Source organism: Mustela nivalis, assembly GCF_964662115.1.
Source record: "Mustela nivalis genome assembly, chromosome: 6".
In the NCBI taxonomy this organism is placed as follows: domain Eukaryota; kingdom Metazoa; phylum Chordata; class Mammalia; order Carnivora; family Mustelidae; genus Mustela; species Mustela nivalis.
The window spans coordinates 113113827-113139005 of NC_139025.1; the positions used below are offsets into that span (position 1 = coordinate 113113827).

The 25179-nt window shown below is 38.8% G+C and overlaps 1 protein-coding gene across 2 annotated transcripts in view; it reads left to right on the forward strand.

Annotated features, from left to right (window-relative positions):
- Positions 1-23651, forward strand: part of UACA (uveal autoantigen with coiled-coil domains and ankyrin repeats) — an 88479-nt gene extending 64828 nt beyond the window's left edge. For both annotated transcript variants that reach the window (XM_082735629.1, XM_082735630.1), the window contains exons 10-19: positions 1580-1648; positions 5163-5270; positions 5783-5815; positions 6310-6408; positions 11630-11666; positions 12524-12576; positions 14753-17491; positions 19284-19436; positions 20249-20314; positions 23454-23651. In XM_082735629.1, coding sequence (XP_082591755.1) covers positions 1580-1648; positions 5163-5270; positions 5783-5815; positions 6310-6408; positions 11630-11666; positions 12524-12576; positions 14753-17491; positions 19284-19436; positions 20249-20314; positions 23454-23525 — 3429 coding nt within the window. In that variant the 3' untranslated portion in view covers positions 23526-23651. The remainder of the gene's footprint in view (positions 1-1579; positions 1649-5162; positions 5271-5782; positions 5816-6309; positions 6409-11629; positions 11667-12523; positions 12577-14752; positions 17492-19283; positions 19437-20248; positions 20315-23453) is intronic.
- The last annotated feature ends 1528 nt before the right edge of the window (positions 23652-25179 follow it).

Sequence of the window (25179 nt, forward strand, 5' to 3'; positions counted from 1 at the left end):
TAATATTCTGCTAGGAACAGTAAAACTCAATATTTCCATTCTTTGTTGAATACATTTTAAAATAGCTACCGTAGATAGCATTTGTTCCTGTGCTAAGGGACATAGAGTCCCTGTTATCAAGAAGAGTACAGTATAGTTTTAAAAATAAGACTTATTCAGTTGTTTGCTTGACAGACCTCTCTGGGGCACCTACAATATGCCAATTACTGTTCTAGGTGTTGGGGAATGATAGTGTACAAAGTTCCTGTCTCATGTTGCTCCCAGCCTGGTGAGCAAAATGAACAATAAACAGATGCTAATATTTAGTATCATAGCATCTGCTTTGAAGAAAAGTGGAACAGGATTAGGGGATGAAGAGGGGAGAAGGCGGGAAGCTATTTTAGATGGCGTGGTCAGCAAAGGCCTCTCTCAGGAAGTGACATTTGAGCAGAGGCATGAAGGAAGCGAGAAGGGAGCCACAGGGCTCTGTAGAGGAAGCCTTAGTGGGCAGAGGGAAGGACAGGTGCCAACCCCCTGATGCAGGAGTGTGTTTAACACATCCAGGGGGCAGTAGAAGGACAGCATGGAGGAGTGATGTGCGCATGACCGAGGAGGAGAGGCAGGTGAGGGAAACATCTGCCTGATGATGAAAGACCCTCTAGAGGGAAGATGGGGATGAAGGTAGAATGAGGAAATGGATCAGATCCCACACAAAGAACAGTCCTTTGCTGGAAGGAATGAAGCTAGAAATGTAGTTTGGGCCAAGTTGTGGGTATGGAATATCCTCCTAATAGGACCTTTCCTTTCTAATTCTAAATCCAAACTGATTAGAATAACAGTTAAAACAAGACTAAATAAATAATGTAAAACATAAAAAAAATTTTCTTGGAAAAGTAAAGTGGTAGTTTTTTTTTTTTTTTTTTAAAGCTCTCAGAGAGACCATAGGTTTTTAAATTATTATGTAGAAGTAAAGGTCAGTTTGGCCAAAAAAAAGTTAAATACTCTCTTGCTTATTGATTGTGTTATGGTTTTATTAAAGCAAATCTTCAGGCTGGAATAAGGTTTCAAAGCAGTAAGTGTACAAAACAAGTCGTTTAGAGGATTGAACCAAGTCGTTTAGAGGATTGTCTGTCTTCCTGACCACATACTTTGATATTTTATCAGTGGTTAAAGAAATAAATAATTTCTGTATCTCTTTTCAACATTACTGTAATTCCCCGTCCTTTTTAAGTACTAGATTTTTCCTTTGGAGATGGTTGCTGATGTCTTATAGTGCAACTCTAGATTTGTGTTTAGTATAAATTCTACTTTCCAAATCTTGGGAACTTTAGTAAAAATAAATGTTTAACAGTTGGGATTTTAAATTTGATTATGTCTTTGTATTTTTAAATAAATCATACTTGATTTATTTAAAACCTATAATCAAAGATGCGCTTCACTTGGAGTTCCAAGTGCAAACACTGCCACCTTGTGTTGTATACAGTAAAATGTCATGTTGGATAAGCCGCACATCCCTAACTGGATATGTTGCCTACTGAGGAAAAGTATTTCTGTATTTTCATACTTGCTAACCCGTGTTCTCTTATATGTTTCACCAAAGCGAAATTTGCCATACATACTAGATGAAGTAAATATGAAGTCAAGTCAAAGGGAGCATCGAAACATTCAGGTAAAAAAAAAAATTAGTATCCTCTTTGTAAAGAATTACTGTGTTGTTTGTAGTGGGGTTGGGTGGGAAGAGGAGCATGAAATGGGGAAATGAACAGGGGAAGGAAGGGCAGCCTGCTATGTTTTGTGATTCTGTTTTTTTGCCCAGTCCCTTCCAAAAAAATTGACTTTTGTTAGGAATGTTTGGGTTATATTATCTTACAGAAATGATTGTTTTAATATGTATTAGGAAGGAAATAATTAAACAACTTTACATAACTTTCTGTTGATTTAAATCTGTTTGGGGCCATAAATCCTAAATTTGTATTTATTTTAGAAAACAAGTATTGGGATGAAAAATGATGGTTACTAATGTAAATAAATGTGTTTAGTTTAATACAACTTTTTTTTATTTTGATAAAGAAAAATCATTTTGTTTAACCATATAATGTTCTATGTTAATCAGAGTGTTCAGAAAATAATTCTTATGTGGATTATGTGGGAGGAAGATTCCATAACTGAATGGTTTATTTTATGACTAAAACACATTAAAATACAAGTTGTAAAAAAAACAAAAACAACAACAAAAAACAAGTTGTATAGCTGTTTTCCATATGATAAGACAAAAGCATTTTATTTGGGGTTATATAGTTTATTGTTTATATAACTGTAAAAGAACTCTCAATTGGAGCCTTAAAGACTTCATCAGAGCATGGAAATAATTAGTGGAGCGAAAGCATTAGAACCCAGTCATAAACTTGAGAGGTGTTAAGCAAAAGTTAAAATGGCATATTCTTCTGCTATTTTCTATTTCCAGGTAATTTATTTATTTTGTTAGAATCATGGTGCTTTGCTGTCTTGTATATACTCCTATTAATTAGATAACAGGACCATAACCTTCTGCAGGCACACCTTGGAGATAGCGCAGTTCAGTTCCAGGTCATTGCAATAAAGTGAGTATTGTAGCAAAGCAAATACAGTAAAGTGAGTCAAATGAATTTTTTGGTTTCCCAGTACATATAAAAGTTATATTTGCATTATACTGTAGTCTTTTTGTTGTTTTTGTTGTTAAGATTTTTATTTATTTACTTGAGAGGGAGAGATATAGAACACCAGCCAGGGGGAGAGGCAGAGGGAGACACAGACTCCCTGCTGAGCAGGGAGCCCAATATGAGGCTGTAGCCCAGGGCCCTGGGATTCATGATCTGAGCTGAAGGCAGACGTTTGACTGACTGAGCCACCCAGGTGCCCCTATACTGTAGTCTGTTAAGTGTGTAATAGCATTATATCTAAAAAAAAAAAAAAGAAAGAAAGAAAGAGAAAAGAAAGAAAGAAAGAAGGAAAGAAAAGGAAGAAAGAAAGAAAGAACGAACCCCAATGTGTATACCTTAGTTTAAAAATACTTTATTGCTAGGGTGCCTGTCTGGCTCAGTCAGAAGAGCATGTGACTGTTGATCTCGGGGTTGTGAGTTCAAGTCCTACGTTGGGTGTACAGATTACCTAAATAAATATTTTTTAAAAGAGAAAAAAATTAAATAAAAATACTTTATTGCTAAGAAGTGCTAGCCGTTATGGGAGGTTTTCAGTGAGTTGTCATCTTTTTACTGGACAGGCGTCTTGCCTTGATGTTGATGGTTGCTGACTGATGAGGGTGGTGAGTTGTTGAAGGTTGGGAAGTCTGTGGCAGTTTCTTAGAGTAAGATAGCAAGGAGTTTTGCCACAGCGATGAACTCTTCCTTTAACAAAAGTTTTCTTGGTAGCATTTTCCCCAAAGTAGAACTCCTTTCAAAACTGCAGCCAATCCTCTCAAACCCTGCTGCTGCCCTATCAACTAACTTTATGTCATATTCTAAATCCTTTGTCACCATTTCAATAATCTAATAGTGTCTTCACCAGAAATAGATTCCATTTCAAGAAACCACTGTCTTTGCTCGTCTGTAAAAAGCAGCTCCTCAATCATTCGTTGTATCGTGGAGTAGCTAGCATCTAGCCATCTGCAGGCTCCACTTCCTTTTTTTTTTTAATAATTTTTTAAGTTTTTTTAATAAACATACGATGTATTATTAGCCCCAGCGGTACAGGTCTGTGAATCGCCAGGTTTCCACACTTCACAGCACTCATCATAGCACATACTTTCCCAAATGTCCATACCCCCACCACCCTCTTCCTATCCCCCTCCCCCCAGCCACCCTCAGTTTGTTTTGTGACATTAAGAGTCTCTTACAGGCTCCACTTCTCTAATTCCAGTTTTCTTGCTATTTCCACCACATCTGCAGTTAACTTCCTCTGCTGAAGCCTGGAGCCCCTCAAAGTCCTCCATGAGGGTTGGATAACACTTCCTTCCAACTCTCGTTAACGTTAGTATTTTGACCTCTTCCCATGAATCAATAAATGTTCTTAATGGCACCTAGAATGGTGAATCCTTTCCAGAAGGTTTTCAGTTTCCTTTGCTCAGATCCATCAGAAGAATCTCCTTCAAGGCAGCCATACAAAATGTATTTCTTAAATAGTAAGCCTTGAAAGTTGAAATTACTCCTTGATCCATGGGCTGCAAGGTGGATATTGGGTTAGCAGCCTTCACAGAATTCATAGAAGAGAGTTAGGGCCTTGTTCTGGATGAGGCTTTGGCTTAAGGGCATGTCGTGGCTGGTTTGATCTTCTATCCAGACACCTAAAACTTTCTCTGTTTTGGCCATCAGTTGGTTTTGCTTTCTCATCATTCATGTGATCGCTGGGGTAGCACTTTGAGTTTCCTTCAAGAACTTTTCCTTTGCATTCAGAACTTGACTGACTGGTAAAAGAGGCCTAGCTTTTGGCTTTTTTTAGTTCGAGACATGCCTTCCTGACTAAGCTTAATCATTTTTAGCTTTTGATTTAAGGTGAGAGACGAGTGACTCTTCCTTTCTCTTGAACACATAGAAGCTATTGTAGAATTGTTAGTTGGTCTAATTTCAATGCCGTGTGTCACAGGGAATGGGGGCCTGAGGAGAGGGAGAGAGATGGGGGAATGGCCAGTGGGTAGAGCAGTCACACTGCTGGTTATTTACTGGTTAAGTTTGCCATCTTTCATGGGCGCAGTTCATGGTGCCCCTAAGAAAGTTACTGTAGTGTCAGCAAGGGTAACTGATCACAGGTCACCATAATAAACAGAATAGTAAAAAAGTTTCAGAAATTTTGAGAGTTACCAAAATATGACAGAGATACAAAGTAAGTGAAAGCTGGTGGAGAAATAATGCTGATAGGCTAGCTCGATGCACGGTTGCCACAGACCTTCAATTGGTGAAAAAACACAGTATTTGCGAAGTGTAGGAAAGCAGAGTGCAATAAAATGAGTATGCCTGTATATTATTTCTGATCTATCAATTTTAAGCCATTAACTATTTAAGCCACAATATATTGTGTCTTTGGACTTAAGGTATATATAGGTTTTATATAGGTATATATCTGACCATGATAGTGAACTGCTTTTGAAAATTTCTTCCATAAGAATTGCTCTTTTAAGGCTGTTCTGGCACCTGTTATCTTTACTGTTTAAGGATCTGGAGATTGAAAATGAAGATTTGAAAGATAGGTTGAGAAAAATTCAGCAAGAACAGAGAATATTACTGGATAAAGTCAATGGTTTACAACTACAGCTGAATGAGGTAAATAATCTACATAATATAAAAAAAATGAAAAAAATGTTTTACCACCAATAATCATCATTGAAAACAAATCATTAATGATCGCCTGCCACATCAGGTCATGGTGCTAGATGCAAAAGGAGGTACAATGAGGTCATTGCCCTTCAGAAAAGTTCTGTCTCCCTGGGATCTTCACATGAAATTTGGAGTGTCACATGTAGGAACAGAGATTACTGGCGGTGTATGGTAATAGCAAAGCGCTGACCTATGGTTGGGGGCCTTGGGATTGGAGAGAGAGGAGTTGATAATGGATGGGTTCTCAGAAGAATCGAAGTGCTTCTTAACCTGGTCAGTGAGAAGAATGAGTGATGGCTCAGACCACAGAGCTGGTCATTCAGAGACATTTTCTCCTCACCTCTTTGTTCCCAATCTTAAAGATATGTGCTGGCCTTTTACAAAGATACTCGCTGAGCTCATGCCTTTCAAAATTAAGCTTTGCATAATGAAAATACATTTCTTCTTTTTAAATTTAGGAAGTAATGGTTGCTGACGATCTGGAAAGTGAGGTAGGCTGATAAATTTTACTTTAAAGCTATAAAATGCTATGTCAATTGAAGATGACATTGCAGTAGAGTTTTGAGTCCCGTGTTGAGATGGGGGCGAGGATTCGATTTCTGGTTATTGCTTAAAGGAAAAAACGAAACCTACATGTGACTATAAAAATACGTTTTTAGGGATAGTAGCATAGGTTATCTTAAGCATTTTGTTGTTATTGCCTCTGAATGCCTCATTTTCTCTGAAACTTCTAACAAAAAGATATAAAATTCTAAACATTGTAAATAAAATGTCTGAAAATAATAAGATTTGAAACATGCGGAAATGTGAATTTTTCAGTGTTTTTATATATTTTATATTTTATTGTATATTTGTAGAAACTTTCGACTCTGCTAATAGTTAAAAATCCTAAAAAATCAAAGTTATTCTAATTCACATTTTCTGAAACATATTTTTAACCTAGTTGCAAGTGATTTTGCTCTGTATTTATTCCTTTCCATTTCAGAAAGAAAAGCTGAAGTCCCTTTTGGTGGCTAAAGAAAAGCAACATGAAGAAAGCCTAAGAACTATTGAGACTCTGAAAAATAGATTTAAATATTTTGAGGTATAGAAAGCTTAAATAAATTCTTTCATATAACATATAATGGGTAGTGGAAGGAGCTTGGAGTCAGACTTGAATTTGAATGATCGCTTTCTTCTTTATTGTATGACCTCAGGCAGTTTATTTAAAGTTTCTGAGCTTGCTGCCACTTTTGCAAAATGGGGATGATTGTCCCTTTCCCCACAGAGCTGTTGCAAAGGTTAAAGGACACCACTGAAACTGACCTGCATTCCATACCTGTTTCTCTTCCCTGGCTTTCCTCTTTGTCCATTTTATCTTTACAAAACTTCACACTCGTACCTTTGAATTTGCAATGTGTATGAAGGTGAAAAGAACAAAGCCTCATAAATGAATAGTATATTTCTAGGATTATCTCAGAAAGAATTTTGTGTATCTTTTCATTAGTTATGACACTTAAGGTTGAGCGTAGTGTGTCAGTGTGATTCAGTTCATAAGCTCAGCTTTGGTTGGATAAGTTAGGACTTAGTTTTTCCAAAGTCATGGTATTTTTAAGTTTTTATTGAAATACAGTGTACATTATAAAGCACACATGTTAAAGTGTATATGTTGAAAAATTTTCATAAGTCAGACACACCATGATCAAGAAATACAACATCCTGGTACCTAGAAACCTCCTGACACTTGCTTCCTGTCACAACCCACACTCCCAGCACCGATGGTGACCACTCGACTGATTTTTACCTGCAGAGGTTTGTTTTGCAAGGCCATAATATATATTTCATATCATTGGCGCCACTGAAAGGTGGCTGATACAGTGTGAATCTTTTTTTTTTTTTTAAAGATTTTATTTATTTATTTGACAGAGAGAGATCACAAGTAGGCAGAGAGGCAGGCAGAGAGAGAGAGGAAGGGAAGCAGGCTCCCCGCTGAGCAGAAAGCCAGATGCGGGGCTCGATCCAGGACCCTGGGATCATGACCTGAGCTGAAGGCAGAGGCTTTAACCCACTGAGCCACCCAGGTGCCCACAGTGTGAATCTTTTATTTTTACTGGGGAGTATAACTCCAAAGTACGTGATGGAAGCAGTTTTTTTCCTTTGGAGATGAAAAACGTGTGCAGCTGTGAAAAAAATTCAGAATTAGACAAAAAACTGATCTGTGGTGTTGGAGGTCAGAGTAGAGGCCACCCTTTGGTGAGGGGTTACCGACGAGAGGCATGAAGAAGTGTCTGAGGGCACTGGGAATGTTCTCTGTCTTCATCTGGGTTGTGATGGCATGGGGTTATACATATGCGGACACTTACTGCAATGTACATGTAACATTTATGTACTTTACTGCAGGCGAGTGAGTTTTGCGTTGATGCATGTTCACACTGATATGACTAAATTCTTAAGATTATTCAGAAATACACATTTATAAACTAATGAACTAGTGGAGTGGCTTCTGTCTTTCATGTCTGAAGATGTTTGTTTTTAAGGTTAATAGTGAAACTAGTAATAGCTAATGTTTCGTAGCCTTGCCCATTTGCCAGGAAATGGCCCTGTTTACTATACACGCATTTCATAAACACATCAATCCTGTATGGTGTATCTTACTGTTATCTCCACTTTGTGAGTGAAGAGACTGAGGCCCAGAGCAGTCTACCCATGTGGTGCTCTATAAATAGGAAGTGGCAGGACCAGAACTTGAACGCAGGCAGTCTGACTAGTTTTATGCTCAGAGTAGCTTGAATGAGAAAATACAGATATGCATATGGGATTTATGAAGTGTCCGCCAAAGTTGGGATACGTGAAATTGGGTACTTTTATGTATTACTTTTCTGCTAAGAGTGGGCTCTCACATCTTAAGAATAAAAAAATTTTTTAAAGATTTTATTTATTTACTTGACAGATCACAAGTAGGCAGAGAGGCAGGCAGAGAGAGAGAGAGGAGGAAGCAGGCTCCCCATGGAGCAGAGAGCTGGGTGCGGGGCTCCATCCCAGGACCCTGAGATCATGACCTGAGCTGAAGGCAGAGGCTTTAACCCACTGAGCCACCCAGGTGCCCCAAGACTAAAATTGTTTTCTGTAGCTTTCAACAAACTTTCAGCCAAGTCTATAACTTTGAATGAGGTTATAATATATTGTAGAAAAATAACACGTTTTTTCTTATAAAAACAACACATTTATTTTAGGAAGCCGAGAAAATGTAGTTAAACTAAAAGCAGAAAATAAACACACCTATAATGCCAGCACTCTTAGCCCCTGACTGATCTCCTTTGACAACTTCCTTTGTGCATAGCTAGTGATACATACACATTGAACAGGTGGGAATATTGTTTTATAACTTTCTACATATTTGCTAATGGGGACATTTTCTCCAGTCGATACATATTCATTTTGATGAATTTTTATACTAGAAATGAGTTTTTTACTTTCAAGAAGAAAATTGGAGGGTGCACTTTATATGTGACCCAATATTTATGAAAGTGGCCATTAAAACTAAAAATGCATTATTTATAAGTATTGAGTACTCACTCCCGTATCATCTCAACGTGCTAAAAATTCCTCATAAGCTGCCAACAGAAATACTGCCTTATGTGTAATATATAGCATATAGGCAGTTCCCTTATGTTTATAGGGAAAATATAGGCTAATATGGGTACTTTAGAATGAAGCTGATTTTGTGTTACAACTCATCTGTCCCTGTTTATTTGAGTAATCTACTAAAGGTAATAAACTCAAACCAAGTTTTTTGAACTCCTTATGTATGATGTAGGCCTCCCCTGACCCATACATGTAGAAGCCAATTTAGCAACTATTGCAAGCTCTTGTATTCAATATTACATAGAACAAAGAGCTTAACTAAATTTGCAGACATTTTTCCGTACCCTTTGGTGTGCTGTGGATTAGTGGGGGTGGCATTAATTTAGTCACAGAACTGTGGACCGTTTTTATTTTGGTCACCTCTATGAGTCTGACATACAGCTCTTAGTACTAATCCACACAGATACACAAACATGAACTACATCTGCCCAGCTTTTCTTAGAAACTGAAAATCGCTGACGCGCAATGGGGCATTAGTTTCAAGTGTACTACATAGTAATGTGACAACTCCGTGCATTATACTATGCTCACCACAAGTGTAGCTACCACCATACAATGCCACTCCAATACTCTTGACTGCTTCCCTATACTGTAGCCTTTATCCCCATGACTGATTCGTTCCATACCTAGAAGCCTGTATCTCCACTCTTCTTCATCTGTTTTACCCGTTCTCCTACCTCCTCTCCTCTGGCAACCGTAAGATTGTTCTCTGTATTTATGGGTCTTCTTCTGCTTTTTGTTTGTTCGTTCACTTTTTTGTTTTGGGATTTCACATAGGAGTGAAATCACACGGTATTTGTCTTTCTCTGTCTGATTTATTTCACTTACCATAATACCTTGAGGTCCATCCATGTTTAGCAAATGGCAACATCTCATCATTTCTTACAGCTAATATTTTTTTGTGTGTATGTGTGTGTACACCACATCTTCCTTTTTTTTTTTTAAAGATTTTATTTATTTGACAGAGAGAGATCACATGTAGATGGAGAGGCAGCAGAAAGAGAGAGAGGGGAGCAGGCTCCCTGCTGAGCAGAGAGCCCGATGTGGGACTCGATCCCAGGACCCTGAGATCATGACCTGAGCCGAAGGCAGCGGCCTAACCCACTCAGCCACCCAGGCGCCCCACACCACATCTTCTTTATTCTCTCTTTTCTTGATGGGCACTTGGGCTGCTCCCATATCTTGGCTGTTGTAAATAGTGCTGCTGTAAACACAGGGGCTTATATATTTTCTCGAATTAGTGTTTCTGTTTTCTTTGGGTAAATTACCCAATAGTGGAGTTACTGGATCATATGGTATTTCTAAATTTTTCAAGGATCCTCCATGCTGTTTTCCACAGTGGCTGCGGAAAATTTACATTCCTACCAGTAGTGCACAGGGTTCCTTTTTTTCCACATTCTTGCCAACACTCGTTTTTTTCTTGTCTTTCTGATACTAGCCATTATGACAGGTATGAGGTGATATCTCATTGTTATTTCAATTGTATTTCCCTGATGATTAGTGATGTAGAGTGTCTTTACATGTGATGGCCATCTGTATGCCTTCTTTGTAGAAATGTCTATTCAGGTCCTTTGCCCACTTTTTAATTGGATTATTTTTGGGGAGTGTGTATAAGTTCTTCCTATATTTTGGATATTAATTCATTATCAGATATATGATTTATAGATATCAACTCCCATTCACTAGATGGTCTTTATATGGTTTTCTTTGCTCTGCAAAGGGTTTTTGTTTTGATGTGGTCCCAGCAATTTATTTTTGCTTTTGTTTCCTTTGCCAGAAGAGACCTATCTAGAAAACTATTTCTATGGCCCATGTCAAATAGGTTATGGCCTATTTTTTTCTACCAGTTTTATGGTTTCACATGTCATATTTAGGTCTTTAATACATTCTGAGTTTATTTTTGTGTATGGTGTAAGAAATGGTTGTTTCTTTTTCTTTCTTTCTTTTTTTTTTTTTTTTTTTTTGCATTTAGCTGTCCCGTTTTCCCAACATGATTTGTTAAAGAGAGACTGTCTTTTCTCCTTTATATACTCTTGCCTCCTTCGTCGTAAATTAATTGACTATATAAGCTTGGGCTTATTTCTGGGCTCTCTGTTCTGTTCTGTTGATCTATGTGTCTGTTTTTCTGCCGTCCCTGTACCGTTTTGATTACTATAGCTTCATAGTGTATCCTGAAATCTGGGGCTGTGATCCCTTCAGCTTTATTCTTTCTAAAGATTGCTTGGGCTATTTGGGGTCTTTGTGTTTCCATTCAAAATTTACTATTATTCTAGTTCTTTGACAAGTGCTTTGGTATTTTGATACAGATTGCATTTGATAGGGAAGCCATTTTCTTCCTTTTGAGGTAAAGAAGCAGTGAAGAGTGTGTATTGAAAGTTGTTTCAGTTCATTTGGGGCTCACTTTTTTTGTTTGTTTGTTTTTTGTTTTGAGCAGAAAAGTTTTTCCTTGAACCGCTTGGCTGCTTTTATTAAAATGCTCAGTGAAGTATTTTATTCCCAACTGGTCTCTCGAATTGTCATCAATGCTGTGTCTTTTTATGGTTTCAAGTAGAGTCATACTCAGGAGAAACAAGTAATCTTGAAATGTGACTTTAATAATTGGATCATTTAAGAGCTAAAATAGATACAGAATTTAACAAAATGAAGCAATATTCATCGTAAATTTATGCTTCTGATTTCAGACCGATCATTTAGGATCAGGAAGTCATTTCAGTAACCGTAAGTACAAAAGCATAGATTATCATTACCATTCACCCAGTTAAAACAAAGAAGAATGTTTATACCTATTCATTTTGTCTAACTGTATATGACATTCTTGCCACTCAATTTCAACTGCTTGTGTGTTATACCTCAACATACAGAAGTAGGAAGAGGTAATGATACTACTGTAGCCTCTAGCATAACATCCGGTAATGCTGAGGCTCTGATTTTCCCTAGCCACTTGTATTTTTAAGTTGTATCTTATATGAGTTACCAAACTTACCTTGTTCATTAGTAGACATCTATTTTGTGATATTTGGGGCTTGTCTTTTATGAAAAGAAACATAACTTCTGATTTGGAGAAATCTTTGGATATAGTTTCAATGCAGGGAGGCATCTAAAAATTAGAAGTTACATAAACACTTATTTCTTAGTTATTTTAAGACTGTGTAATTAATATTAACTTTTATGTATTATTTGCTAATTCTAAATAATTCCTCTAGAAAATCCATTTTTTTTCCTTCCCAGGAAATATTAAATTATCCTCAAGCTCATTTATCCTATAAATATAAAGAACACCATTTTTATTTTGACTGATTATAAGATACATTTTATAATAATCGTGTAGCTTATGTAATCTAACAGTCTTACATATTTCTAAAAACCAACTTAGTATCTATTCAGAAGAATATGGGTACTTTCCTTATATATATAGAAATAATAATGAAAAACGGGAATATTTTAGAACAAGGATAATTTTATGTTGTAACTCATGCCTTTGACTACTAGAGGAGAGATAATAACACCAAATCAATTCTTAGCCTACTTTGGTATGGGTATTTAAGTTAAGATATCATTTATTTGGATTTATGTAGGAAAAGAAGATATGCTTCTCAAACAGGGTCAAATGTACATGGCAGATTCACAGGTAATTGTTTTTTAATTTAAAAATATTTATTAAAAACATTTGTGTGCCTTTTTAAAAAGAGGAAAACAGCATTCTATATTAGTACATATACATTGAATAAGGTTTTCATTATCAAAGAAAAGTTGTTGGTGGTGTTCTGGGTTTAATAAAAGCAGATATTACTGTTTCTAGTGCCCTCTAGAGTGTTTCTGATGACAGTAGCTTAAATAAGAGATTTGAATTACAATTTCATTGTCTTGGATAGTAAGCCTGTATTTATTAACAGTGATTGGTTACCTCTTCATATTTGCCCATATAGAGGGGAAGACAGGTTATGAATAACTCAGAAGTAATTTTTTTGGCTTTGAAATGTATTTTTCCTTATGTTCAAATATCTGTTTTATGTGTTGGAAATTCACCTCAGAATAAGAAAACCTTCCAAGAGATAGTGTTGTCTGATTTTATTGTTGATATCCTTCTCATCTTTACTTTCCAGTAGATAGAAGTTTGCATTTTTAGCACCTCCCGTGGACTGAAGACATAAATATTTGGGCTTTTGTTTTTATTTTTATTTTTTTAAAGATTTTATTTATTTATTTGATAGACAGAGATCACAAGCCAGCAGAGAGAGAGGAAGAAGCAGGCTTACTGCTGAGCAGAGAGCCCGATGCGGGGCTCGATCCCAGGACCCTGGGATCATGACCTGAGCCGAAGGCAGAGGCTTTAACCCACTGAGCCACCCAGGCGCCCCAATATTTGGACTTTTAAAGGCTTTTTTAACCTTCTGTTATTGATAGGCAGAATGAGTTAGCCTTTGTGATGTCTTAAGATCACTTTAAGCTGCAGGGACACCTGGGTGGCTAAGTCGGTTAAGTATCTGCCTCAGCTCAGGTCATGATCCCCAGGGTCCTGGAATCAAGCCCCATATCGGGCTTCCTGCTCTGTGGAGAGCCTCCTTCTTCCTCTCCCTCTGCCTGCCACTCCCCCTACTTGTGTGCACTCTCTCTCTCAAATAAATAAGTACAATATTAAAAAAAAAAAAAGGATCATTTTAAGCTGGAAGCTTCTAAGATTCTAGGTTGAGAAAATGGATATCATCTGAAAAGTATTTAAGATTAGATAAATATTTGATTATAATAAAAAAAAGTCCGGAAATTGTAAAGATGTATAAGTAATTGGTAAATTTTTGCAGTTTTAGTCTAAAGATCATTGGCAAATTGAAAGATAATTTAGAAGCAGAGAGGCCGGGAAATTCTTCCTTCTTGTTAATTTTCTTTCTTGACCCTGGGGAAGGCAGTATAGATTTAACTAAACAACAGTGAAACCTGCTTATTAAAATAGTGGAATGTGTGCACAGCACATAGTTTTTATCAATGAGTTAGTAGTTGTAAGGGGCCCTTACTGTGATAGGCTGTATGGGAAAAAACAAAATTGTTGAAATTAGTGTTTCGTGCTTATATGTTCTGTTTATGAACTATTTCATGAGAAGTTTAATTATACTTTTTTGTGTCAACTCTTAGTGGAGGGAATGAGATGTCAGTCAGATTTTGGACTAAGATCATATGCTAAGTTCTCATTCACCCTACTTGACCGAAGAAAACTTGGTTTCATTTTTGTAAGCTAATATTCTCTTGACAACTCATACTAGCTGTGCTGCTTATTTTGGTGGTATTTTTATAACTTAGAGAACATTACATTGGAGTTAACGAGGATATTCAGAAATTATATATCTTATTAGAAGTTATATAATGTATCATTCTGTGAAATAATTTGCAGATTTAAAATTGTAATACTTGTTTTGATTCGAGGGTTCTGATGACTTTGTTCAGAATTGAAAGTTCTAAGCACATTATGTGCCATAAAGCATAGAAGTAATAATGAGTTTTGATAAAGTTGTTATCACTTGTGGGTAGTTACTGTGTATGGAGAAAGGAAGAGGAAGTAGTCCCCAGAGGTCACAACTATTTACCTTCTTTGTTCTGACAGAAATACTTAAAATGAACAGACTCTCTAAGTATCACTGCTTGAGAGCATATGAAGGGACTCATACCCAGAATCACTACTGTAGTTTTCCAGGGTGCTGGTCTGAAAACCCCTTGACTGCTGGTGATGTAGGAACTTTGTAAGTTTGGCAGTTAAGTCGTTGTCTTCTTTAGGCTTTTGTGATTAGTATCTTTTTTTTGGTTTCCCTTTTCAGTGTACTTCCCCAGGGGTCCCAGCCTACATGCAGAGCAGGTCCATGTTAAGACCACTGGAGCTGTCATTAACCAATCAAACCTCATATTCTGAAAATGACATTTTAAAGAAAGAGTTAGAGGCAATGAGAACTTTCTGTGAATCGGCAAAACAAGACCGCCTCAAGCTGCAGAACGAGCTGGCGCACAAGGTGGCCGAGTGCAAGGCGTTAGCGCTGGAGTGCGAACGGGTCAAGGCGGACTCCGATGAGCAGATAAAGCAGTTGGAAGACGCCTTGAAGGACGTGCAGAAGAGAATGTATGACTCCGAAGGTAAAGTAAAACAGATGCAGACGCACTTCCTTGCCCTTAAGGAGCACCTGACAAGTGAAGGAGCCACAGGGAGCCACAGGCTGACGGAGGGGCTGAAGGACCAGCTGAAGGACATGAAGGCGAAGTACGAGGGCGCATCCGCTGAAGTGGGGAAATTGCGAAACCAAATCAAACAAAATGAGCTGGTAGTGGAACAGTTGAGGAGGGACGAAGGCAGGCTGGTGGAAGAGAATAAGCGCTTACAGAAGGAACTCAGTACGTGTGAAACGGAGCGAGACCAGAAAGGAAGGAGGGTCGCCGAGGCGGAAGGCCAGGTGAAAGAACTCTTAGCCAAGTTGGCCCTCTCGGTTCCGACGGAAAAATTTGAAAGCATGAAGAGTTTGTTGTCAAGCGAAGTAAACGAGAAGGTGAAGAAAATAGGAGAGGCAGAAAGAGAGTATGAAAAGTCACTTACAGAAATCAGACAGTTGAAGAGAGAGCTTGAGAATTGTAAGGCCAAACTTGCTCAGCACATCAAGCCAGAGGAGCACGAGCAGCTCAGAAGCAGACTAGAGCAGAGAGCAGGAGAGCTGGCGAAGAAGGTCACCGAACTCACGTCGAAAAATCAGACGTTGCAAAGGGACATTGAAAAGGTTTATCTGGAGAACAAGGCCCTCAACCAGCAAGTCCAGAACTTAACAAGTGAAATGAAAAGTCATTACGTTCCTCTACAAGTCAGCGAAGAGATGAAAAAGTCACATGATATCACTGTTGATGAGCTGAAGAAACAGCTTTTAGATGTAACACAAAAATACGCAGACAGGAAGCTGGAAATGGAGAAGTTGCTGATGGAAAATGACAGTTTAAGTAAGAATGTTAGCCGCCTGGAAACCATGTTCGTGCCTCCCGAGAAGCACCAAAAAGAGGTCTCGGCTCTGAAATCCAGTGTCGCTGACCTCAAACAACAGCTGTCTGAACTGAATAAGAGGAGCGGTGAAGACCGAGAGAAAATAAATGCACTCGTGTCTGAAAACACTAACCTGAAAAAGACCCTGAGTACCCAGTATGTGCCGGCTAAAACCCATGAGGAGGTGAAAACCGCGTTGAATGGCACAGTGGATAAGGCCAACAGAGAGTTATTAGACACAAAGAAAAAGCTCGAAGATCTCAATCAGGAATTTGTAAAAACTAAAGGTGAGAATGAAATCCTCAGAAGAAACCTGGAAAACACTCAGAGCCAAATAAAAGCCGAGTATATCAGCCTCCGAGAGCATGAGGAGAAGATGAGTGCCGTAAACCAGAGCCTGCAGAGAGTACAGGATGACAGCGCGGAAATACTGGCCAACTACAGAAAGGGCCAAGACGAGATTGTGACCCTGCATGCCGAAATCGAAGCCCAGAAGAAGGAACTTGACACGATACAGGAATGCATTAAGCTCAAATACGCTCCAATCGTCAGCTTCGAAGAGTGTGAGAGAAAATTTAAAGCAGCAGAGAAAGAACTAAAAGAACAGCTCTCAGAGCAGACGCAAAAATACCACGTCAGGGAAGAAGAGGCCAAGAAGTGCAAGCACGAGAATGACAAGCTGAAGAAGGAGATATGCGCTCTTCAGAAGGATTTAAAGGATAAGAACGTTCTCGTTGAGAACTCTCATGGCACAGAGAGAGCACTGAACAGGAAAGCAGAAGAGCTAAACAAACAGTTGAAAGACCTGTTACAGAAGTACACGGAGGTGAAGACTGAGAAGGAGAAGCTGGTGGACGAGAATACCAGACAGGCTTCGGAGCTTCTTACGGCCCAGACCCTTCTGCAGAAGCAGCATGTTCCCCTGGAGCAGGTTGAGGCCCTGAAAAAATCTCTTAACGGCACCATCGAGCATCTGAGGGAGGAACTGAAGACTAAGCAGAGGTGTTACGAGAAAGAGCAGCAGACGGTGGCCAATCTGCGTCAGCTGCTAGAGAACCAAAAGAACTCTTCGGTGCCCCTGGCAGAGCATTTGCAGATTAAGGAAGCATTTGAGAAGGAAGTGGGCATCATGAAGGCCAGCCTGAGGGAGAAGGAAGAGGAGAGCCAAAACAAAACGGAAGAGGTCTCCAAACTCCAGTCCGAGGTTCAGAACACTAAACAAGCATTAAAAAAGCTAGAGACGAGAGAGGTGGTAGATTTGTCTAAATACAAAGCAACAAAAAGTGATTTGGAGACCCAGATTTCCAGCCTCAATGAAAAACTGGCCAATCTGAATAGAAAGTATGAGGAAGCCTGCGAGGAGGTGCTGCAGGCCCAAAAGAAGCAACTTTGTGCCAAAGATGAGAAGGAATTACTGCATTTCAGCATCGAGCAAGAAATCAAGGATCAGCAGGAGCGGTGTGATAAGTCCTTGACCACAATCGCAGAGTTACAGAAAAGAATACAGGAATCTGCCAAACAGATTGAAGCGAAAGATAATAAGGTAGGCTACGAGGCATGTGCATGGCTTGGCATTGGCAGACCCCAGGGCAGAGCTGCCGGAGTGGGACAGGGCCCTTTACCGCAGCATCCCATGGGACGGGGTTACAAAAGCATTCACTACGGGACCACTAAATGCCACCTTTCCGGTTAGACTGCTGGTGTGCAAAGAAATTCAGGATTGAAAGAAAAGTCAAGTCATACAGGCAAAGCTTTTCTCCTTTGGTTTCCTCAACTCGTAGAGTCAAGAATTGAGGAAAGATGGGGAGACTCAAGATTCCTGGGCTTCATAAGCGAGTGGTCAGTGCAATGGGTTTTAGGATATGGAAGGGTGATGAGAGAGAGGAGGAAGAAAGCTGTTTCGGGGCTCCGAGAAACGAAGGACATGGGGGAGCACCCCAGACTTGATCTTGGCACTCACTCATACCAATAACCGAGCCCTCCAGTTCCTTGCACAGTCTGTCCTCGTGTCTTTCCACACCCTGGTCTCCTCACCCAGAATGCCCTGCCCCTCATGCCTGCCGAGTTAAGTCCTGTACATTCCTTCATGCCCACTTCAACATGTGTCCTCCTTCCTGAAGCCTTCACTGTCCCGTCTAGCCTCCAGTAAACTGTTCCCCTCCCAGAATGCATGGTTTCTGTTAGTGCTGCCATCCACTTCAAATGTCTCAATTATTGAGTTATGTGCTTGATCGTCTCAACCAGCTTATAAGCTCAGGTTTGTAACTTACCTTTTCTTCTTTCATTCTCATGCTACAATCTACAGAACAGGTGCCCAACAATATTTTTGAAACTGGTAGTTGGCATAAAGTGTATATTGTGAAGACGAGAAATCAGGGTGCATTTGGATGCATTTTTATCAGTTCAGTAAATAACTATTGAATGCCTTCTATGTGCAGGGTGCCGTGGTGAGTTCTAGGGGTACAGTGACACCTGAGAGCAGACACATCCCAGCCCACCTCCTTGGAGAAGTGCCAGTACTAACCTGACCTATCTGCTCCGATGGCCCAGAATTTAAATGCTCTCTGCTTATTCAGAAGGATGTTACAAATGTAACATTGAATAATTACAAAAGCAAGTTTTTAATAACTATTTAACATTTTTGCCACTTATTTGAGCTTATACTACATACCAGGCATGTATTTATGATTGCATTTGATTTTCTTAACTATGAAAGAACTTCTCCCCTTTCATTGATAAAGGAACTAAAGCTCAGAGAAAGAAAGGAAATTGACCAAACTCACACAGCTAATCACTAACAGATCAGGCTGATCTTAAATAAAGCCTTTGCTCTCTCCACTGGTCTGAAGAGCCTCCTGATTTTTCCCCCCCTTTTTAAGATGAAGAAGTCTAAAATCATATGTTCTTGACACAAACCAGGGACATGAGTTAGTGCTGGACTTAAATGAGCCATGCTGTCTTTTCAAACTTTGTTGGAGGCAGTGCCCCATAAGTTCCTGTTCAGATGACCTAGAAGATAATCTATAGACTTTCATAAGTACTTAAGTATTATCTAAGAATAAAAAGACTAAGGTCACAGTCCAATCTTAGGATATATATTTATTCTTAATTTGGTAATGCGTTTATAAGGAATTTATTGAGAGGAATTTAATGAAAAAAACCTGTATAGTTTATGTACTATTGATCATAATATTGACAATATCCATTCCTCAATTTTCTGGTCTATAAAGATAAATTGTGTGCCTCAAGGAGAGATTTTTGTGTAAAGGTGTTCATTAGAATCGAATAAGTGAATAATACAGGTTTCTCCCATGCCTTTTTTCTTTCTTTATAAGATAACAGAACTGCTCAATGACGTGGAAAGACTCAAGCAGGCACTCAGTGGCCTTTCACAGCTCACGTCCCCAAGCGGGGGCCCCAGCAAGAGGCAGAGCCAGCTGGTCGACACCCTGCAGCAGCAAGTGAAGTCCCTGCAGCAGCAGCTGGCTGTGAGTAGCCTGCCCTTGGAGCCTTCATGCCCACATGTGCGGGTTCACGTTAGTTGGTAAAAGTTTATTTAGAAGGCACATTAATTTGTGGCTATGCTCACGTCCAGGAAGGTAATCACGTTTGCTCAGAGTTACTTGTACTAGTAGTAGATGTGCTGCCTTTGATATGCCAGACATGGCCCTGAACACTTTACATACTTTGACCTTGATCTTTATCACAGCCCTACAACAATGCCACTTGTCCTCCGTACTGGGAAATCACTGCCTTAGTTGACATCTCATGCCAGAGTTATGTTTGTGGCAAAACTGCCAAGCCTGTTGAGAAGCAAGTGGATGAGTTTGGATTCTCTTTTATACGGAATGAAGTTTCTCCTGAGGTTTTTGAGCCAAAAGTGATATGAGCAAAGAGCTACCTTAATTTCAGGAGCATGAAAAGAAATAAAATTTAGAGGCAGGGAGACAAAATGGGAAGCTTTTGCAATAATCCGATGTAGAAGTTAGTAGGTATCTGGATGATCTGGTGGCATGAGATGTCAACTAAGGAAGTGATTTCCCAGTACGGAGGACAAGTGGCATTACTTTCACTAGGTTCCCACACATTGATGAGGAAAGTCTATGTTACTGTTATGCTACAAGGTTTTGTATCATGGAGCCCAAGGTGATTTGTTACAAGGTGTGGCAGGAGCATAACATGGTGGGAGCACACTACTGTTGTGTAGTGTCAAGCCTGAAGGTGGCATTCCCACAAGCCTCTCTGTGTTTGAAAATGTGAATGCCAATGCTCTGACCTGTCTGTCTTATCACATTTCTAGGATGCTGACAGACAGCACCAAGAGGTGATTGCAATTTACCGTACACATCTTCTTAGTGCTGCACAGGTAAAAAAAAAAAAAAGAATACTCTTCCTCCTTTGGAAAAGATTTCATTTCATTTGTATTTTCATCCTAAGAGTCCTTTCCATTTTATTTTTTAAAAATTCCGGTGTCATTAACATGCAGTGCTGTATTAGTGTCAGATGTACAATACAGTGATTAAGTAGTTCCATACGTCATCTGTGCTCAGCACAGCCGCACTCCTCGATCCCATTTTGGAGAAGACCATTTTTTATTTGCAAGTACATTTATGAGAAAGTCATTGATGTGTAAAGTAGTTGTACCCCATATGCTTATTTAAAAATAATTGTGTTTCTTTTAATCATGGCTGTGTATCTCCCAGCAAAATTTACAAAGCTATATGGTAACACAACATCTTCAATTTCGTGTTCTCTCCATCTGCTTGTCACTCATTTTATAGACCATTTGGCAGCATCTGATGGCGGCCTATGCTCGTGGCACTGCTAGCTGGAGATAGCGTCTTGACAGCCATACCTGGCTCTCAGCTCAAGAAGTGAAGGACTTCACTGTTTCTCGGGAGTATTTCTTGGACATGTAGTACTATAAAAGTGCAAAAATGACAAAGTGTGCACAAAATTGTAAGAATGTAAGGAAAAAATTGGTTCTGGTAGGAGATTACCAATAACATTTATTTATTGAGGCTTAAACTCAGTGAAGCGTAAGATTAAGAATTCCCTTCTTTGGGGGTATAATGAGAAAGCTTTTTTTTAGAAAAATAAGAAAATGTTTGACATATGAAGAGTGCCATACTTAATGCTCTGTAGAAATCCTGTAATCAGCGTCTCCAAAATTCTCAGTATAGATTTTTTGAGGAAGATGTATTAAAAGAGACAGTGTTAGAATGGCGGGTGAGATATAACAGGACTTGGTTAGAATTTGAAGTGTCAGTCCACATGGTTTTTTTTTGTTTATTTGTTTGTTTGTTTGTTTTAAAGAGGTGTTGAGATGAGAGAAAGCTTCAAGAAGGTCATTTTTTAATAAAAGGAACCAGGTGAAATAATAAAAAAGAAGAAACTTTACAGTATCAAATTCTTAAAACCAAAAAGCCTTCCTTTTCTATAGGAGATTAAGGGGTAACAAAAGGAAAAGAATGGATTATGGTATGATTGGCTACTTTCTTTTGCGGAGCTAGAAGATGAGCTGAGATTTCACAGTACCATTGACGCGTGAACAGTGGGAGGCAGGGGAGCCAACCCTGCAAGGTCGAAAACTCCGCATATAACTTTTGATCCCTCCAAAAACTTGGCTATTAATAGTTTATTGTTGACTGGAAACCTCCCCAATAATATAAGTAGTCAATTCAATTAATACACATTTGCTATGTTATATTTATTATATACTTATTATATACTATATTATAATAAAGTCAGCTGGAGAAAAAAATAGTATTAAGAAAATCATAAAGAGGGATGCCTGGGTGGCTCAGTTGGTTGGGCGGCTGCCTTTGGCTCAGGTCATGATCCCAGAGTCCTGGGATCGAGTCCCACATTGGGCTCCTTGCTTGGCAGGGAGCCTGCTTCTCCCTCTGCATCTGCCTGCCACTCTGTCTGCCTGTGCTTGCTCGCCCTCTCCCCCTCTCTCTCTGATTTAAAAAAAAAAAGAAAGAAAAGAAAATCATAAAGAGAAAATACATGTATTTTGTATTAATATCATATACAATATGATATTAATAAAAAAAAATCTGTGTCTGTATGGAGCCATGGTTCAAACTCCTGTTGTTTAAGGGTAAACTGTATATTGCGGTTGTTAGGACAGTTGATGGATAGCGGAATGGGACTTTTAGGAGGGAGAGGGTAGAAAAGTGTCGAAGATGTGTATCAGAGAGGATGAGGAACTCATTCAGGTCTGGTATTGGCCAGAAGAGGAAGAGCGTGCCTTCGCCGAGAGACACTGCAAACTAGCGAGCCTTTCAACTTTGTCTAAAGTCTGCTTCCAAAAGTTGAAATTCTACTGACTCCTAATGAAACATAACAAAAACAACTGGCATCTGAAATAGTCTTGCCTTCTGGCATCATAAAGTTAACTAAGAAATTCAGTTTAGTCAACTATGGCTAATGTTTGAAATTTAAACATCCTGCTGTTATAGAAACAGATTTTGGAAGCATAACTTTTTATATTAATAGGAAGTGTTATGCTAAAACCTGTTCAAGTGTTCAAGCAAAGAAAAAGGGGAAGAGGGTGTTGTAAGCTTACCATATTGACTCGCATTTAATCAACCTCTTGCCATCTTTTTAAGTTCAAAGTGTTTCTTCCTAAATATAAATGGCTAACATACATATAAAAAAGATCTCAACCTCGTCAATAATGGAGAAATGCGAATAAGCAAAGGAGGTACCATTTTTCACCAAGGGGATTGGCAAATACTAAACAAGATGATCGTCTGGAGTGTTGGCCAAGGTGTCTGGGAAATTGGCATTTATACCCTGTTGGTGGGAGTGTAAATTGTTACAACGCCTGTAGGGGAAGTTTTGTAGTGCTTAGCAAAATTAGCAATTGAGCCTGCTTTTTGAACAGGCAATTAGGAATCTGCCTGTAAAGATGGGTGACACCTTAAATGGGCATCACTGCAGGACCAAGTAAAGAAATGATGATATATCCGTAAGTGTTATTATCCAATAACTTAAAATAATTAGGGATACAGCTGGGGAAAGACTTTGTGACATTAGGTGAAAGGGCAAGTTGGAAAATCATACATGTGATCCTACTTAGGATAAGAATATAAGTTTGGGGTCTTTTTCATTAATTACTTTTCTAATTACAAAAACATTTCTCAGCAGGAGCAGGAAAAAAACTTAACTTGTAGCTGACTTTGCTTATCTACAATTCATGCTGCCCCTATTGTCTGAGCCATTGTTAAAAAAAGAGGAGAGAAGTTTGTCCATCTGTCTTCTGATAATAAGTGTTAAGAGCAGCTGGTTTCTACTACTTTTAAGCTGACTTTCTTTCTTTCCATCACACAGCTCTGTCCTCCTTCCAGGAAATCCTTTAGAATATCTGCAATGATGAGGCTTTAGCATTTGGTGAATCACAACCACTTAGGCCCTGTTTCAAAGCCTCGGGCTTTAGAATTCTTGTGTCCGTGAGGATGACATAAAATATTTCTGCCTTTCTTCTTTCTCTCCAGGGTCACATGGATGAAGACGTGCAGGCGGCCTTACTCCAGATCATACAAATGCGGCAGGGGCTCGTGTGCTAAAGGCAGTCCCGACCAGCTGGGGCGTGCTTTAGCTGCTGGTGCTCAGCAGTCCCAGTACAACTCCATGGCCTTCCTCAGCTGCCTTGTGCTGGTTACAGTTGAAATAAAATATATTTTGTTTCATCAGCAAGTTTCTTTTTTTTAAGATTTTATATATTTATTTGACAGAGAGAGATCATAAGTAGGTAGAAAGGCAGGCAGAGAGAGAGGGGGAAGCAGGCTCCCTGCTGAACATGGAGCCTGATGTGGGGCTTGATCCCAGGACCCTGAGATCATGACCTGAGCTGAAGGCAGAGACTTAAACCACTGAACCACCCAGGCACCCCAGTTTTGTTTTGTTTTGTTTTTAAATTAGATGGGTATGTTACTGAGTTTTTCCCTATCAGTTCAACTCTTATATTCTATATATGTTAATTTTATGGTCGGGCAAACAACCTAACACTGCCTCAGATGGGCTATGTATTTTTAAACTGTTGAGTCCGTAATAAAGTACGCCACCTTCAGAGGGCCATATGAAGAGGGGTCAGACTGAAATAATTTTTAAAGATTTCTTTTAGAGAAATTAATTTGGTAAGTGGATCAAAAGATCTTTCTGGTCTTCAGCTAAGCCATGAGACCGAATGTGATTTTAAGGAATGCATCATAACTTGGCTGGCCAAGTTGCATTTTTATTGAAGTAACTTCATGAGTGCCTTTGACTTGTTTTAGAGGTATAGATTTTTTACTTCTTACCTAGTAACTTTTATGCCCCTTTAAATACACTTCTTTTTATAAAGCGGTGTGCAGTGCTAAATTACATTTAGATTAAAAACAGGCAAGGGTAGAATGTATCAGGAATTTATATTAAAATGGCCTCATAATATCCACAACAGCATTTTAATTTTCACTTGTGATTTCTCTTGCCATAGTATTTAGAGAACTATGATAAATGGTATACTAGATTTTTCAAAGTGTCAAAAATTATAGGCTTTTTTTAAGCAACTACTTTGACATTTGCTACTATAGTAACCAAACACTCACTATACACACATCCTCCAAATGTTTTGTACTTACTTATAGGAAAATTGCACTAATGAAATTAATAACATGCAGTTTTCCTGCGAAATTAGAGAACAGATTTTAGAAAACATTTTTCAGGTTTTAGGTGAAAGGGCAATAATAAACCATAAGAACGTAGCTCACAAGGAAAAAAATAAAATAGACCATGTTTTAGTAAATATTGTAACCAACCATTTTTATTAACTACATCTCATTAAGAAGAGTTTATGTGTTTTGCTATTTTGTTTACCATTCAGATTGAAGATTACTAATTTGACTGTTAGCAAATAAACTGAACAAATGAATCCTTTCAACTAAGTTTTCTTTTCATCGCAAAATGTGCGTTAGCAATAATCTTTGAACATTCTGGACCAGATTTCTTATTTATTTATTTATTTATTTGTGCCCAACGTGGGCCTTGAGCTCACGACCCTGAGATCAAGAGTTGCATGCTCCACTGACTGTGCCAGCCAGGCACCCAGATTTTCTGGTTCCAATTTTGTATGGTAACAAGGACAAAGAGCCATCAAAATAGCTTCTTCCACCAGAAACCATCACATTTCTTCAGTGTAGGAACAACAGTGAAAAGTCAGAATTGGATTTATTTTTTAATTCT